The 16,862-nt window shown below is 40.5% G+C and overlaps 1 protein-coding gene across 1 annotated transcript in view; it reads right to left on the reverse strand.

Moving 5' to 3' along the window:
• The window catches only part of FRAS1 (Fraser extracellular matrix complex subunit 1), a 483,930-nt gene that overhangs the window by 253,728 nt on the left and 213,340 nt on the right, over positions 1-16,862 (reverse strand). The window contains exon 15 of the mRNA XM_017876598.1: positions 5,083-5,226. Coding sequence (XP_017732087.1) covers positions 5,083-5,226 — 144 coding nt within the window. The remainder of the gene's footprint in view (positions 1-5,082; positions 5,227-16,862) is intronic.

A 16,862-nucleotide genomic window follows, 5' to 3' on the forward strand; every position in this document is an offset into this window, starting at 1 on the left:
CTCTCTCCCTCCCTCCCTCCCTCCCTGTCTCTCTCTTTCTTTCTTTCTTTCTTTTCTTTCTTGACACAGGGTCTCACTCACTCTGTTACCCAAGCTGGAGTGCAGCAGGATGATCATGGCTTCCAGAAGCTTCAATCTCCCAGGCTCAAGTGATTCTCCTGCCTCACCCTCCAGAGGAGCTAGGACTACATGCACACACTGCCACAACTGGCTAACTGTTTTTTTCATTTTTGGTAGAGATGAGGTCTCACTATGTTCCCCAGCCTGGTCTCAAACTCCTGAGCTCAAGAGATCCTCTCGCCTTGGCCTTTCAAAGTGCTGGGATTACAGGTGTGAGCCATCACACCCAGCCCAGCCCCAGCTGAGTTTTCTTAAGAATTCAGTAAATGGGCTGGGCGCGGTGGCTCAAGCCTGTAATCCCAGCACTTTGGGAGGCCGAGACGGGCGGATCACGAGGTCAGGAGATCGAGACCATCCTGGCTAACACAGTGAAACCCCGTCTCTACTAAAAAATACAAAAATACAAAAAAAAAAAAAACAAAAAAAACTAGCCGGGCGAGGTGTCAGGTGCCTGTAGTCCCAGCTACTTGGGAGGCTGAGGCAGGAGAATGGCGTAAACCCGGGAGGTGGAGCTTGCAGTGAGCTGAGATCCGGCCACTGCAGTCCAGCCTGGGTGACAGAGCGAGACTCCGTCTCAAAAAAAAAAAAAGAATTCAGTAAATGTACTCTAAAGTTTATGAATAGCTAAGTCAACTTTGAAAAGGAAAGGAAATTTTCCCAATCAGATATTGAGACATACTACAAAGCCATAGAAATTAATGAACAAAATAGTTTAATAGTGGTATAAGAACAGAAATTTAGACTATGGAAAGTTAGAAATTTCCATATCTTATAGCTCAGACAGAACTATATGTCTTTATATGTATATAAAGACCCTTTATACGTATAAAGACCCTTTTTATGTATATATGGAAATTTAATATACAATAAAGAGAAATAATGAAGGCCAGACTGAATGGCTAAATAATGTTGGGAAAACTGGATCATGAAATGGAAAAAAATCAAATGGGACCCCTACTTAAACCCATATATATATATATAGACAACCTAAGTTAAGATAAAACATCAGATTAATAGAAGAAAATACAGAATAATTTACTTTTGAACCTTAGCAGAGAAGGTCTTATTAAAATTTCAAAAGAAAAACCTTCAAGCAAAAAATAATGAATTAAAGATTATTGTTTAACAAAGGCATTATATTCAAAGCTAAAAGACAACAGAGTGAGAAAATTTGCATATTTAAAACTGAAAAAAGGCTACTATCTATAACATACAAGGAAACTCCATAAAATGAACTCCATAAAAGGAGGCAAGGCCAATAGAACAATGAGAAAAGCACATTTAAAAAGTAATTTATAGAATAGGAAACTTCAAGACCAACAGGAGTTGAAGATATGCTCAAACTCATTAATCATCAGAAATAAGCAAATTTAATGGGTTGACTCTTTATACTCTTGATCAGAAAAAATCAGAATCTTGATAATGCCAAGTGGCGGCAAGGATGTGGAGATGAGTGAACCCTCATGCTTGGGAATGTAGATTGCACAGCCATTCTGGCAAGTAACCCGGCACTACTTGGTCAAATGAAGAATATGCAGAGTCAAAAAAACCAGTCATTCTGCTTCTGGATATAAATCTCAGGAAACTCCCTCTAGAGCTTTACAAAGGAACACATTTGAGGCTGTTCCCTGGTGCTCTCTAGTGATGCAGATGGAGAGAAAGGAGGGAGTCCATCACTGGGAGCATGGATGGGTAGTATGAGGGGGGCACACCAGGGAGCGCTACACAGCAGTGAGAAGTGAAGGGCTGGGGGCGAGAACAACATAGTGCATCTTAAAAATGTGCTCCTGAGTGAGAAAAGAAGGAAATAGCATGCAGTTTGTAACATCTCACTTAAGAAAATTAAATACACATGCACTCAAAATAAAAATACCCAGTTAGATAAGCTCATAAAATAAAATATTTTAAAATGGTTGCATGGGTGCAAAAGAGAAATGAAGATTAAAAGAAAGAAAAGGGAGAAAGAAAAAAGGAGGGAAGAAAGAGAAACGAAAGAAAGAGAATGACTAACAGAAACCTCTGATTTATTATGCTTTGATTTATTATGTTAGCTACAGTCAGAAAAGTCCTTCATAATGGCATAAACACTTAAAAGATAAAAGAATGAGGAGGTTTCCTCCTTTGAATTGTACCACCCTTTATATCTAATATTTGTAGAACACAATACACATACCACAGGTGAAACTGGTTACTGTAAGATCTTTCAGCCAGGGCATACCACCCTTCATAACAGGCTATGCTGGTTTTTTCTAAGCACTTGACTTTGAGATTTCTACAGATACAGGCTGGTAGGTTATAAATTATTGAACCCACACCAGCTGGTCTTTATCTTGAATAGCACTAATCCAAAATGGAAATAAGTCAGCATTATCAGCATCCGACATCTTAATTAACATTCCGATACCAATCAGTGAGTTGGTTCACTGTTGTTTTAGAAATATTTCTGTGAACATTTCTGAAGTCATTTTGATACAAACTTTGACAATGGTAACAATTTTATAAAAAGAGTAAACTCCAGTTTTGTGTATTAAAAGGCCTGTTGGTCAACACCAGTGGCATCACAAACTCTTCCATCAGTCTAAGCACATGACATGTGTTTAGTAATTACTTGTAGATCCATTGATTCATTGGTTGACTAATGTCAGCTATGATCCATCCTCCTGCCTGGAAGTTTCTTTCAGATGCTTTTCAAAATGTGTACAGATAAAGCAGATTCCCACCTCTCGCAGCCTCAAGGCTCACATTAACTATTCCTCTTTTTAAATACACCACTTCTCCAGCAAAAGTTGCCTTCTCAATCCAGATAATGTACAGTCTCAGTGGCAGGTCAGTGTCACCGTTCCTCCATCAGTGACAGTAACCAGCATCCCAGGGGACTTAAAGGGTAAATGCCTTTAGGCCCTTGGACTAGTGCAAATTTGACATCTGTCGACCTTTAGAGAATACATCTGGCTTAATTGAGCAGGAAAGTGATGCTGGCAGAAAAAGATTAACATGCTCAGGCTAATGGTAACCTGGCCTTTCTTTCCTTGTTCTCTCCTGAATCCACATAAAAGCCACCTGTGACTCATCGATACCAGGTGAGATTTTTCACACTGGCAATACTGATGGATCCCTGCACAGCTTTAAGCAAGCAGCTGCCAAGGGCTATCTCTCTTCTCTAAGACAAGTGGATTTGTCAAGTCCCTAAAATCATCTCATTTTTGCTGTTGCCCTGCTCAGTGAACAAAATGAGGACAATAACTCAAGAAAGTTTTATGAGCTACACATTTTTATTGATTTGGCGGACTTAGTTATGAAAAAAAAAAAGTCCTCTTGGCTTCTCTATAGGTATGATCATCAAGGTAAACTCAATTTAAACCTTTCATTTACTGTCAGGATGCCTGCAGACCTGGCAATGCCCACAGGGGTAGCCAGTTCATCTAAAGACTGGCAGAAGACACAGAAGAAGGTGCAGAGGTGGAAAGGGGGAAAGGATAACGAAAAGGAAAATTTAAAAAAACACAGGCAGAAGTGCATAAGGAAATACCACATTATAATGAGGAATAGAGTGGTTCCTAGGCAGTTAAGACCCAGAGCCAGAATATCTAAGCTTGAATCCTAACTCTGCCCCTTATTAGCTGTGTGACCTTAAGCAAGTTTCTTACCCTTTCAGTTTCCTATCTGGAAAATGAGAACAGTTATATCTACCTCATGAAATTGTGAGGATTAAATACCAAACACTGATAGAATGCTTACTATGTGCCAGGCACTATGCTAAGTGCTTGCATATCTTAACTCGATCCTCTCAACAGCTTTCTGAGTTGGGGGTGTATTCATTTTCTATGGCTACTGTAGCAAATTACCATGTTACCATAAACTCTTTGGCTTAAAACAACACAAATTTGTCATCTTATAGTTCTAGAGTTTAGAAGTCCTAGAATCAAGGTTCCTTCTGGAAGCTTTAGGGGTGGAATCTGTTCCTTGCCTGGACACTCTAGGGATGGAATCGGTTTCCTTGCCTTTTCTCAGATTCTAAAAGTCACCTGCATGTTCATGGCATTTTCCTTACTTCACTCTATCACTCCAACCTCTGGTCCCATCCTCGACCCTACTTTTCTGGCTCGTCTCTGTTGCCTCCCTCATATAAGGACTCTTGTAATTGATTATACGGGGGCTCACCCAGATCATCCAGGATAATATCCTCACGTCAAGATCCTTAACTTAATCACACCTACAGAGTCCTCTTTGCCATTCAGGGGAACACACACAGTTCTACGGATTAGGACAAGGGCATCATTGGGAGCCCGTTATTGTATCTTCCACAGGTGCTACTAATATCCCCGTTTCACAAGTGGGAATTGACATGCAGAGAGATTGACTAACGTGCCAAAAGTCATGCTTTCCCTCCTGACTTTCCTGCCTCTCAGTAGGTTAATGTTTATAAAGCACTTGGAACTGTGCCTGGTTCAAGGAAGCACTAAGCTGGGTTAACTCTCATTGCTATAGCCATGCGTGTTAAGGTAGAATGGATAATAACTGCTCAGCTTTAAGTCAGTGGCACCAACACCAAAGGTGGGTCTGCCCTCCGCTGGCCTAAGAGTCTCTTTGTCCCCATGTACATTTGGAAGGCAGTCTGGTGTTGATAGAGACTTTGGGATTTGGGGAAAGGAAAGACTGGGTGGGAGCCCAGTTCCTTTCCCTCCAGCTGTGGGTCTTGAGCAGGCCACCTGAGCCTCACTATCTTCACCTGCAGGACAAGGCTACAATGAGCACCCCAACCCTAGCAGACTGGTGGGGTAATTAAGAGGAATCCCACTGGTGAAAAGTGTTTTATACACATCTAAATCAAAGATTAATCTCAGCAGCTATTCACATATATGTTGAGTAAAAGAAACATTGGTGTGTTATGATTTGAATACAACAAGGGATGCTGGAAGAGAAAAAGGAAAGGATACGTTGGCATCGCAACCCAGCACTCACCGCTACAGGTGCCCTGCTTGTTGTAGAAGCCTTTTCCACAGCTGCTATCACAGCGGCCATCTCTCAGCACATGGAGGGGATCTCTGCAGGCCAAGCAGTGCTTCTCCGCTGGGCCCCAGCAGCCTGCACAGGACTCATGGCAGACTGCAGACAAACAGCAAAATCAGTGAGTAGCCTACAGCAGAAAGGACTGGTCATCGTTTTTCTTTTAAATGTTTTAGAATTCACAAGGAGGATGTCAGTTTGTCCCTTAGTTCCTAAACTGCTATTGACATATTCACACCTCAAGACAAACACAACACCCTCTTCTCCAAGGAACTGTTTCTGTTGGCCAGAAGTACAACTTCAGTAAAGTATTGCTAAGACATTCAGAAGAGGAAATCAGAGGCTTTTGAGAAATGGGATTTACAAGGAAGTAAATCATAACTTTCTAGAGAAAGATGGACTGGTTAATGAAATCAGATGGTCCTCCACCCCCTTGATTTTTGTAATCACACCACAGAGTATCCACAGGATCACCACCTCCCAGCTGCAGCACCATCAGAATCAGCTGAGGAGGGACACCTTGGACTCTAGTCCCAGATCCAACCTTCTGAGGACCCAGTCCTACTTGACATCTATTGTACTTCGCCTTTCTAGCTCTTTCACCCCAGTATTATCTGTCCTAAACATGTGTCTTAAGAACTCACAAAGCTTGCTTTTCTCTTATACCTTCAATTTCTTACTATAACTTGCTCCTTTAAGATTTTAAAATGTTCTCCCCTTCAGCATTTGATTTTTTTTGATTACTCTTCAAGCTCACTCTTCACCTTAGTACTTCTGCAGAAGGACCTATTCTGAATAACTGAATTTTTTTCCAATTTGGCTAACTGTATGGCTAACCCCTAACATCCTAATTCTTAAAATGTTTCCTTCACAATGGAGCATCAACTAGTTTGCAGAGGCATTGATTTTTACCAAAATTGGTAGGTAGAATGAATGCCTTGCTGCTTGCAAGCAGCTTTGTAACCCTACCTTAGTAATTCAAGAAGGCATCCCTTTGGATGCAGAAGGAAGGATATTTGCCTTGCAAACCTCAAGATCCAATTCTCTCTTCTCAGTTCTAAATTGCAGAAGCAAGTCCTAATTTCAGATACTTTTTCTCCCCCAAAACAGTAGGGATGATTACAAATTGCATTAACTGCTAGAAAGGGCTCTGCAATAAAGAGTAACAGTGGTGGGGGTGGTGGGGAACAACTGTAGATCAAAAGGATGAGAGGCAGTCAGCCATAGGGAGTCGGACCATCACGAGCAACTCTTGAGGAGGGAAGGAGCACATGTGTTTGGGGAAACTGAGGGCTACCCCTGTGGCTGGAGTTGGTGAGGCACAGTGGGGGGCCATGGCATGATCCATGGCTGCAGCCATAGGCAGAGACCTGGTCAAACTTGACCTTGGAGACCAAGGAAAGAAATTAGGACTTTTATCCTAATTACCATGTGAAGTCATAAATGAGCTCAGACAAGACAGACAGAAGATCTGATTGAGATGTTTGAAACCACTCTCTGGCTGCCATGTAGAGAGGGTATAAGGACTTGCTAGCAAGCAGGAGACCAGCACGGAGTCTACTGCATGACCCAGGTGAGAGAGGACTTGGACTAGTGGGGTGGGAAGCAGAGACAAAGGAAAATTTCCTTATTTATCATCTGGTTCCCTTGTGAGACCGTAAGCTCCATGAGGGCAGGGCCTATTTCTGTTTTGTTAACTCTGTACCAAGCACACTGCTTGTGCTTTACAAATGTCTCTTGAGTAACTTCATTTATATTTAACTCCTTATCTATATTTTATAAATGTTACATGAGAATACTGTCCATATGCAGGATAAGTTTAAGGATAAACTTATCCTTAAGCTTAGGTTAAGTTTTAGTTATAATTTACTTGGTACTAAATTATAGTTAAAGATGTGGATGCAAAGATCTCAGTAACAAATTCTACCCTTAACACACATGAAATCTGCCTGGCATTCAGATATTCTACCACCCTTTCATTACAGACTGTAGTCATCACCTGAAGAGTCAATGACTGTTCATGCCTTTGCCTCACTCACTCTAGAGTTGATCTAAAGTCATTACCAAAACAAACAAACAAAAAATCTGCTCTCATTTCTAAAAAGTTATGCCAAGTTGATACATCAACATTCAATAGAAGCACATAAGGATGCAGGTAAGTCACGTTCCCAGCTGGCCACAGGTAAGCCAAGTTATCTGAGGTCTGCTGCAGGAACACTTAGAACACTCTGTTGCCTAGGTGCACTGGTGACATTGCACAAACTGCACTGGGCATAAGTGCCAAGGATATGACGGATGGAAAGTGAGGCTAAAATGATAACAGGGGTCAGACTTCCAAGTTCAGATGGGCTAGGGTACGGACCTTGGACTTTGTGCCATGGAAAGTTTTCATTAGGACAGTGGAATGATCACTTCTGCTTTTTAGGGAGTTCATTCTGGCAGTGGGGAGAAAAGAAAGTAACTCAAGACATCTGCAGGGGATGAAATCATCTTTGTCGAGAGGTGCAAAGGAGATAAAAAATTAAAGCACAGCTCCCTAGCTCTCTTCAGCGACTGGTTGAATAGCAGCACAGACATGCAGTTATACTGGTTGTTAAAATAGTAAAATACTTTCAAACTGGTTGATAAATGGCTGTCACCCTGAGCTTCATCCCCGGAATCTCCACCCGACATCATGCTCCACAAACAAAAGGTCTGACACAGGAGAAGGTCTGGGGGTCCCCCTCCTTCTCTCTGATGTGCATCTGTGCCATACTGCTTGTTAGATATTTTTACTATACCCTTGGTGTTACCAATCAGGACAGAGACCAAAGAATGAGCAGGATGGCCTCAATCAACAGACTTAGGGATGGCATTCAGGCCCCCCACAAACTGAGCTCTCCTTAACTTTCCAGCTCCATCTTCCACTATCTCCCCACGTATACCAATTCTATGAAGCAGGGCACCCTACGTGTGCCATGTGCCCACCTGTGAGTTCTGGATGCTCCACACAGTATTTGCCCAGCCCACAGTGTTTCCAGCTCCTTCCTTAGCTCCTAAAATCCTGTTTATATTTAATTTCCTGTTTATATTTCCTCAGTTGTCACTACTTCTGTGAAGCTTTGCTAAACTTGTCTAATACCCTTTCTCTATGTTCCTGCAATGTGTTGTATATGCCTCTCTTATTATATTTATCCTACTGTACTAACTTACTCAGTTACGAATCAATCTTAATGGAATTCAATCTTCAATGGAATTCAATACCCTCCCAAATGGGGACCACGTTTTAGTCATCATAAACCCTCAGTATCCAGACTGATGCCTGGCACCTAGTCAGTACTCATTAAGTGTTGGCTAAATGAATGTACAGCAGATTTTTTAAGTTGGTTATGGGTGATTCATCCTTTTAGTTACCTTCTACATTGAAGCAACTCACCACAAGGTCATAGTCTTAAGACATAACTTAAGAGAAACTTGAAGCTGTAATATGTACTTAATACATGCTGAAGTCCAAATCTGCTTATGATGATAAATACTGATGCTGCATCTATATAGAGTACCGAACATGACAGTGGTCCTACTGTTTTTTTTACATATTACGTAAAGGACATGTTCCATGGCCAGACACTACAGCAGAAGGAATTTTTATCTCAACACAGGAATATGCTGCGCTGTCATTTCTTATAATGATATACTTCCACTGTGGTTTCTTTAAAATAAATTGTATTGTGTATATTTAAGGTATACAACACGATATTATAAGGTGTATATATAATTTATACATATATTTATATATAAGGTATATATTTAAGGTATACAACGTGATATTATACCTTAAGGTATACAAGGTGTGTGTATATATATTTATATATACATCATTATAAAAAGGTGTGTATATATACACCTTATATCACATTGTATACCTTAAATATGTACCTTATATATATTTAATAATATATATTTATGTTTAATACACCTTATATTTTATAAGGCTAAGTATATATATATACACCTTATATTTTATGTTTTATATAAGGTGTATATATATGCACCTTATAATATGTTATATACCTTAAATATATATACACATACCTTATAATATCATGTTGTATACCTTAAAATATATATATAAAGAGTATTAGTGTATATATGGAGAGAGAGAGAGAGAGGAACAAATTAACATACCCGTCTTCTCATATAGTTACCCATTTTCCCCTGTGTGGCAAGAACAGCTATCATCCACTGATTTAGCAAAAATCCCACTGTGTTTGCAATTGATTTCTAATTTCTAACACTGAACATATGCTACCACAGATTATCTCTTACATGTGGCTTTTATTATATTTGGATTATTATAAAAAATAAGAGGTCACTCCCTGACTTTTCACCATAATTTCTCTTATGATACATTTCAGATCACACAGGGTTTGAATTACATATTGTGAACATTGTGGCAATAAATTTTAAAAGAGGGTGAATAAGAGAAAGCTGTCTTCTTGTCTCACATGCAGCAGATAATTTATTTGGTAAGGTCCCTGACTTTTCTGGAGCATAACCAGACATGCGTGGGCTTCTTCAGCAATTCATTTCAAAAATGAAAAGGAACAAATCACTTTTCTTTTCTCAATTCTTTACTGAAACCCTACTCTAAAATAACACACCTCTTTTGTATCTGATACTTTTGAAATAGAAGATTGCTTTAAAAAATTTTTTAAGCTACACCTCTCTAAGAATAAAATGCAGCCCTTTTCCAGGGAAACATTAAAAGCACTCCCTATAATCACCTTATTTTCCACAAAGCCTTCCCAGACCCAGAGCAGTGGATACAGACACCCGTGTGCTCTTTTCTGTGACCATTTGGTGTAAGTTTCCAGAGAATTAGCACAACTGATCTGTAGTTCCTCTGAGATTCATCAGTGAGGCTGCAGTTCAGATTTTCAAACTGCCAAGATGTTTTTACTCACAACTGCACAGAAAAAGCCCAAACTTCAGGCACAAGCAGGTGTGATATACGCAAATCAAATTCCTTCATTCTGTTTCTTATCCAGTTTGTGGCAACTGCCAGCTTTCATTCTCGTCTCACAATGACTAGGTAGTACTCGCCAAGTTTTGAAGTATTATCAGGAGGGTAAATTTTAAATAAGAAGCTCTTGTTGGATGACAAATCTTTTCTGTCTTGAACTCAACTTCACTGTTCCTTGGTTTCCTAATCTGTAAAGCGGAAATAATAATATTTGTTGTACCTAATTCATGAGAACATGGAGAGATGACAAGTTTGGAAAAGCAGAGAATGTTGTGTGTGATCATATGAATGGCATGGGGGGATCTGCATTTTGTCTCAACTGCTGTCAAAAGCAAAGTAATTTTAAAGAAAGAAAATTAAAAGTCAACACAAGACAGAAGGGGGAAGGATGGAAAAGACTACAGGAAAGGTTGGCTCACTTAGAAAGGAAGGGAAGGGAAGAGAAGGGAAGGGAAGGGAAGAATTACAGCTTGCAGGGATTCGGCCAGCAGCTATATGAAGGAGCTCCAGCCTCTCCCAGGGGCTTTACACTTAGAAGCTCTTTCCTTGCAACCTCTACAAAACAACCGCAAAAGCTCTTTGAAAGTGACTGGAAATACCTTAGTGAGGCCCTGATGCCTGAAAGACCACTTCCCCCTCCCCAGTCACAGCCCCACAAGAGGCCAAGGCTGGTTGCCTGAGATGCTAAAACTCCAGGCTAATTTAAAAGAAGTTCCAAAGAGATCTGAGCCATCACAATTTTTGATCCTTTTACTCCAATATTCTGTCCCTTCCCAGACCGGGCCTCTGCCCGCTACTGCCTTCCTTTGCCAGTTGAAGGCTTTACACCTGAAATGGGAATGTCTGGTCTCCACATATTCTGAAAACTCATAAGTACTTGAGGAACTTCATAATAGAAAAAAGTACGAACACGTAAAAAAAAAAATCTTCAGCATCATCAAAAGCTGGAGATACGCAAACCAAACAGGAGAGCAGCAACTAGATGCACTGGATGAGACATGCACATTACATTTTTAAACTGCAATTACTTTTGCACCACCTAACAACATGTGTACATCCTAGAAACAGTGCTTAGTGAGAAAAAAAAAAAAAAAAGTCAAGAAAGAAGGAAATATCTGGTCGAGTGTGGTGGCTCGCGTCTGTAACCCCAGCAGTTTGGGAGGCGGATGCAGGCGGATCACTCGAGGTTAGGAGTTCAAGACCAGCCTGGCCAACATGGTGAAATCCTGTCTCTACTAAAAATACACAAGAATCAAATTAGCCAGGTGTGGTGGCACACGCCTGTAGTCCCAGCTACTCAGAAGGCTGAGACAGGAGAATCATTAGAACCTGGGAGGTGGAGGTTATAGTGAGCCAAGATCACGCCACTGTACTCCAGCCTGGGTGACAGAGTGAGACTCCATCTCAAACAAAACAAAACAAAACAAAACAAACACACAAAAAACAAAGGAAATATCTACCCAGGCATACAAAACAATAAAAGCATATGCATACAGAAAGTACACACTAAATCACATTAGTGTAGTTATTTAAAAGGGGAGCTGGGAAGAAGGGGAATGGGAATAGGGCATGATAACAAAAGGAATAGACAGGCGGATAGATAGGCAGACAAATAAGCAAGAGGACAGCTTGGCCCAGAACGATGGTGAAAATGACGAGCATGATTAACTCCACAGGCTTCATAAGAATCCCAAAAACACGTAAAAGAAAAAAATTAAACAAGATTTCATTTTACATCAATCAAATTGACAATTTAAGAAGGCTTGTAATACCTAGTGTTGACTGGAGTGCTGGCAAGTAGGCAACCTTATACATTTCTAGTAGGAGTACAAATTAGTGCAACTTTCTTAAAAGAGTGTAATATGTTACTCCGTGTCAGAAAGCTTAAAAACCGTACATAAACCTTTGGACTCGGCAGTCACATGTCTAAAATTGATTCAAAAATATTTACCACAATTTCTACTAAAAATGTTTGCATCATGGTTGCATATAATTTAAAAAATTAGGAACAAATATCAAACCACAGAGGACTGGCTAACTGAATGATTGCATAGCCAGAGATGGAAAATGATACAACAGCTGTAAAAAGATGTTGTAGAAGGATAAGTAATAACATAAAGAAAGAAAGCAATAAAACTGTAAATAGAGTACAATTTTAGTTTTGAAAAAAAAAAAGACATCTTTATAAATTAGGAAGATATACACCAAAATACTAACAGTAGTGATTTGGGGGAGTTTGAGTTAGGAATTTTAGCTGACTTTTTATTATACTTTGTATTTTATTGACTTTTATTATTTTTTGGAATAAACATAAATTCATTTGGTACTTTGGGGGAATTTTAGTAATTTTCCTAATGGTGGAGGGAGGAAAGCTGTAGTCCTTTTCCCTAAGGTACATGCTAGGTAAATAGCTTGTTAACCTATTAATCATGATTGTGATACAGCTGTGATTTACCTGTCTTGGGTAACATATTTGAATTTTTAGCAGGGTCTTTGGTAGACACAGAACTTGAACCAAAGGAAATTACGTCCCTGCCAATGAAGGCTTTGGCAGGTCCACATGGACTTTACGTTGGTTCATAAGTCAGAGGACAAAGCCAGACATTCAGCTCATCAGGAGTATCTGGTAAAGTTATCTCTTCTATCTCCTGCCCCTCTACCTAGATTCCTGAATCGACAACACAGGTATAATCCAAGGGTTTTCACGACCACCAGCTTCTACTCATCCTCTGTGACCACTGAAAACCCACAGCTGCTAGGACTCCCTGTGTTCTCTCCCAAATCCCACACCCAGTGGCCCCTGTTGATTAAATGCCTATTGTCTACTCCAGTGATATCTTCTGAAATTGAAGAGCCAAAGGCGGGACCGCCAACCAAAACAACCTTTTGATGGGGGGAGTTCTCAGACTTCCTGGCTGTACTAACACAGCTGCTCAGATCTCAGCAGCACTAACAGGGAGGTGCTGTTAGCTCTGTGGGCAGCATAGAAGCAGGGGAGGGCAGAACAAGGACAGTGCTTGGGTGGGGAATGGAGAAGAGAAAGAATGTATGCCATACAGTCTCACTAAAATAACTGAGAACCTTCCAAACTGGGCAGAAAGTCAGAAGACTTGTCACTAGTTTGTAATCCATAGCTGAAATATGGATTCAGATTTGTCAGGAAGAATGGGATCTGTCTGAAAGATAAACTCTGTGACATCAGTGGCAGGCTTTCTCTGCTGGTATGTGATACTTTTGTTCTGTCATTTGTCTTCTGGCATATACAGCAAAGGTCTAGAAGTGGCAAAGACGAATGCCAAACACAGCCAGCCTCCTGCCAAAGCTCAGGTCCCAGACACAACACCACCAGCTGTTTTTCCCTCTACTCTCCGTTTATTCTGTACATGAATATGATATCCAAAGAGAGAGGGGCCTTGGAACACTGTTGTCACCGGCCTCACTGGGTCTTGCTTACTCAAAAACAACTTACATTCTAGGAAGGCAATCCTATCATCTTCCCTTCTGAATGGCCTGAAATACTCCATGGACACGACCCAAGTTTTGAAGACAGTTTATTTTATGAGTTACCCTCCCAACTCTGATAAAGCACACAACTATGTTAAACATGAAGAAAAGAGAAGAAAAGAGGAGTGAGAAAATAGAGTCTGTAATTTTCCTGAGGCCACAGCTAGCCAAAAATTGAGGACAAGGAGCAAATAGTAGAAGCCAACTGGAAGATAGGTCATATAGGTCATATGTAAGCCAAAGTTTAGTCATGCCTGTACATTTCTGTTCATTCCTCTCCATGCAATGGTCTATCACATTTTTTCTATCAAAAATTATTCCAAAGGGCCATAGATATACTTAGCACCATGTGAAATTCAGAAGTATACGACATGTCCCTGCCCAATGACTGATCATTTCCTATCATAGTCCCTTGTAAAGTATCTTTATAGCACTGATAATAATAATTTCATGTAATGATAACTATCTAAGTATTTAAAATTATCTTGTTTATTTGTTTAGAGACACTCTTCTCCCATTGAGGAAGTTAAGTTCCTTAACTAGAGGGAAGTTGTCTGTCTGCTTCACTCTGTATCTCTGGTGTCTGGGACAGGGCCTGGTACATAGAAGGCGCTCCACCAATATTTATACATGAACAGAATGGGAGAGACAGGAGGTACCACTTGAAGAAATAAGTCACCTTTACAAGAAAGTCAGCAATTTAGTAAGAGACCATAATTGCTGTAGAAAGCCAAAGAAGTTCTGAACAATGCATAGGATGTAAAGAGTAGAACAAAATGAGTGAAGGCAGTAGTAGAAACATGCAGGGCCCCTAAACTGAGTATGTGACTCGGCAATGAAACTGAGACTGATCCTCCAATCCTGGGGTATGTTGCAAGGGCTATGGAGGTGACACCACCTTGGCAATGACCATCCCAACAGAGCAAGGAGGGCCCCTGTCTTGCGAGGATGGCTCCTGGATTTCAGAACAGTAATTTCATAGGTACCATTGTCAAGAGGTCCACCCAGTACACAGCTAGGCTGGGATAAGTCATGTGTTGGAACACAACACCAAGACCCATTCAACCTCCACTGCTTTGGACCTGGCTGTGCAGGGTCAGTGCTTCATTTCTGCAAATGACTGGCTGCTCCAGTCAACCATAGTTCCAAAAAATAATTAACTTGAGAAGGTCCTCTGCTCAGGCCATAGCTTTTAAATGTCAACTAGGTCAACATCTTAGATGCAAATGTTACAGGTTTTTTTATTATAAACTTTTCCTCTAAATATGTCACAATATTGGCTAAGAAACAAATAATCATAGATTCTCATTATTTAATCTGAGCACTTAAAGAAAATTTTCTTTCCTTTTAAGGAAAAGGGATTTTAATTTATTGTAAAGAATACAGTATACTGTTCTCTATATATTTACTTCTCCATAACATATAAAAGCAGATTTTATTTTAGATGAGACATTAATGGCAGAAAACTCTTCTTGCTTAATGTAAGATATTTGTTTTTTATCTCTATAGGTTGAAAAATAAAGGAATGGTTTCAATAATATCAATAGCTGCCTTTTATTGCCCACATACTAAGGCCAGGCATAATGTATTTATACATTTCGAACAGCTTTTCTAACCTTCATAATAATGGTTTAAAGTAGATAATATCATCCCCATTTTGCAGTTGAAAAAATTGAAGCTCAGAGAGGTTAAATGGCTTGCCAGAGCCCTCTTGCAGCAAGTGGTAGAATTGCCATTCAAAATAATCCTATCCCTTATAATCCTGTAAAATGTTCAGTTGCTTGCTTCTTTACATCTCAAAATCTGAGAAGATACAGCACTCTGATATAGAATAAACTTCAAAGGCTTTTGGTTTTTTGTTTTTGTTTGTTTTGTTTTATTTTACATCTCCACAAGCAACAACTAACCTGCCTTGACTGTGAGCTCACTATAGGTAAAGAGTGAATCTTACTTACTTTATATGCTTCATGTACTCAGGACCTAGAACAATGGTCAAAAAACAATGAAAGGGGAAATGAGATAAAAGGAACAAGGAAGAAGGACAATGGAAAGCAGAACCCAAGTCTCTAAACTTATGTGAAAGGCTTTCTAGACACCAGGAACCATCTTCTAAACCAGGGGTTCCCAACCCCCCGGCACAGATCAGTTTCAGTCTGTGGCCGGTGAGGAACTGGGCCACACAACAGGAGGCAAGCAGCCGGTGAGCAAGCATTGTCACCAAGCTCTGCCTCATAGGAGCAAATGTGAACCCTATTGTTAATTGCCTATGTGAGGGATCTAAGTTGCAGCTGCTTATGAGAATCTAACTAGTGACTGATGATCTGAGCTGGAACAGTTTCATCCCGAAGCCACCCCCAGCTCCCCGGTCCATGGAAAAGTTGTCTTCCATGAAACCAGTCCCTCGTGCCAAAAGGGTTGAGGACTGCTGCCCTAAATGGAGTATGTGAATTTACTCATTCAATCTTCATGGCAGTACAATGTGGCAGATATTACGTTCCTGTTTTACCCATAAGGTAATTGAAGCGTGGAGTTAAAGAATAGGTAAGTGACAGAGGCAAGATTAGAAACCAGGTGGTTTAGGCCGGGCGTGGCAGTTCAAGCCTATAATCCCAGCACTTTGGGAGGCCAAGGCAGGCGGATCACCTGAGGTAAGGAGTTTGAGACCAGCCTGGCCAACAGGGTGAAACCCTATCTTTACTAAAAATGCAAAATTAGCTGGGCATGGTGGCACTTGTTTGTAATCCCAGTTACTTGGAAGGCTGAGGCAGGAGAATCGCTTGAATCCAGGAGGCAGAGGTTGCATTGAGCCAAGATCATGACAAGAGCAAAACTCTGCCTTGGGAAAAAAAAAAAAAAAAGGTAATAAATAATAGAAATCATAAGCCAATTCAAACAAACAAAAAAGAGGCCGGGCGTGGTGGTTCACGCCTGTAATCCCAGCACTTTGGGAGGCCAAGGCAGGCAGATCACTTGAGGTCAGAAGTTCAAGACCAGCCTGGCCAATATGGTGAAACCCCATTTCTACTAAAATACAAAATTAGCCAGGCATAGTGGTGAGCACCTGTAATCCCAGCTACTCAGGAGGCAGGAGAATCACTTGAACCTGGGAGGCGGAGGTTGCAGTGAGCTGAGTTTGTGCCACTGCACTCTAGCCTGGATGAAAGAGCGAGACTCCCTCTCAAAAAAAAAAAAAAAAAAAAAAAAAAAAAAAAAGAAAAAAAACAGGGGG

This window comes from Rhinopithecus bieti, unplaced genomic scaffold (assembly GCF_001698545.2).
Source record: "Rhinopithecus bieti isolate Rb0 unplaced genomic scaffold, ASM169854v2 scaffold_8675, whole genome shotgun sequence".
NCBI classification, from domain to species: Eukaryota; Metazoa; Chordata; class Mammalia; order Primates; family Cercopithecidae; genus Rhinopithecus; species Rhinopithecus bieti.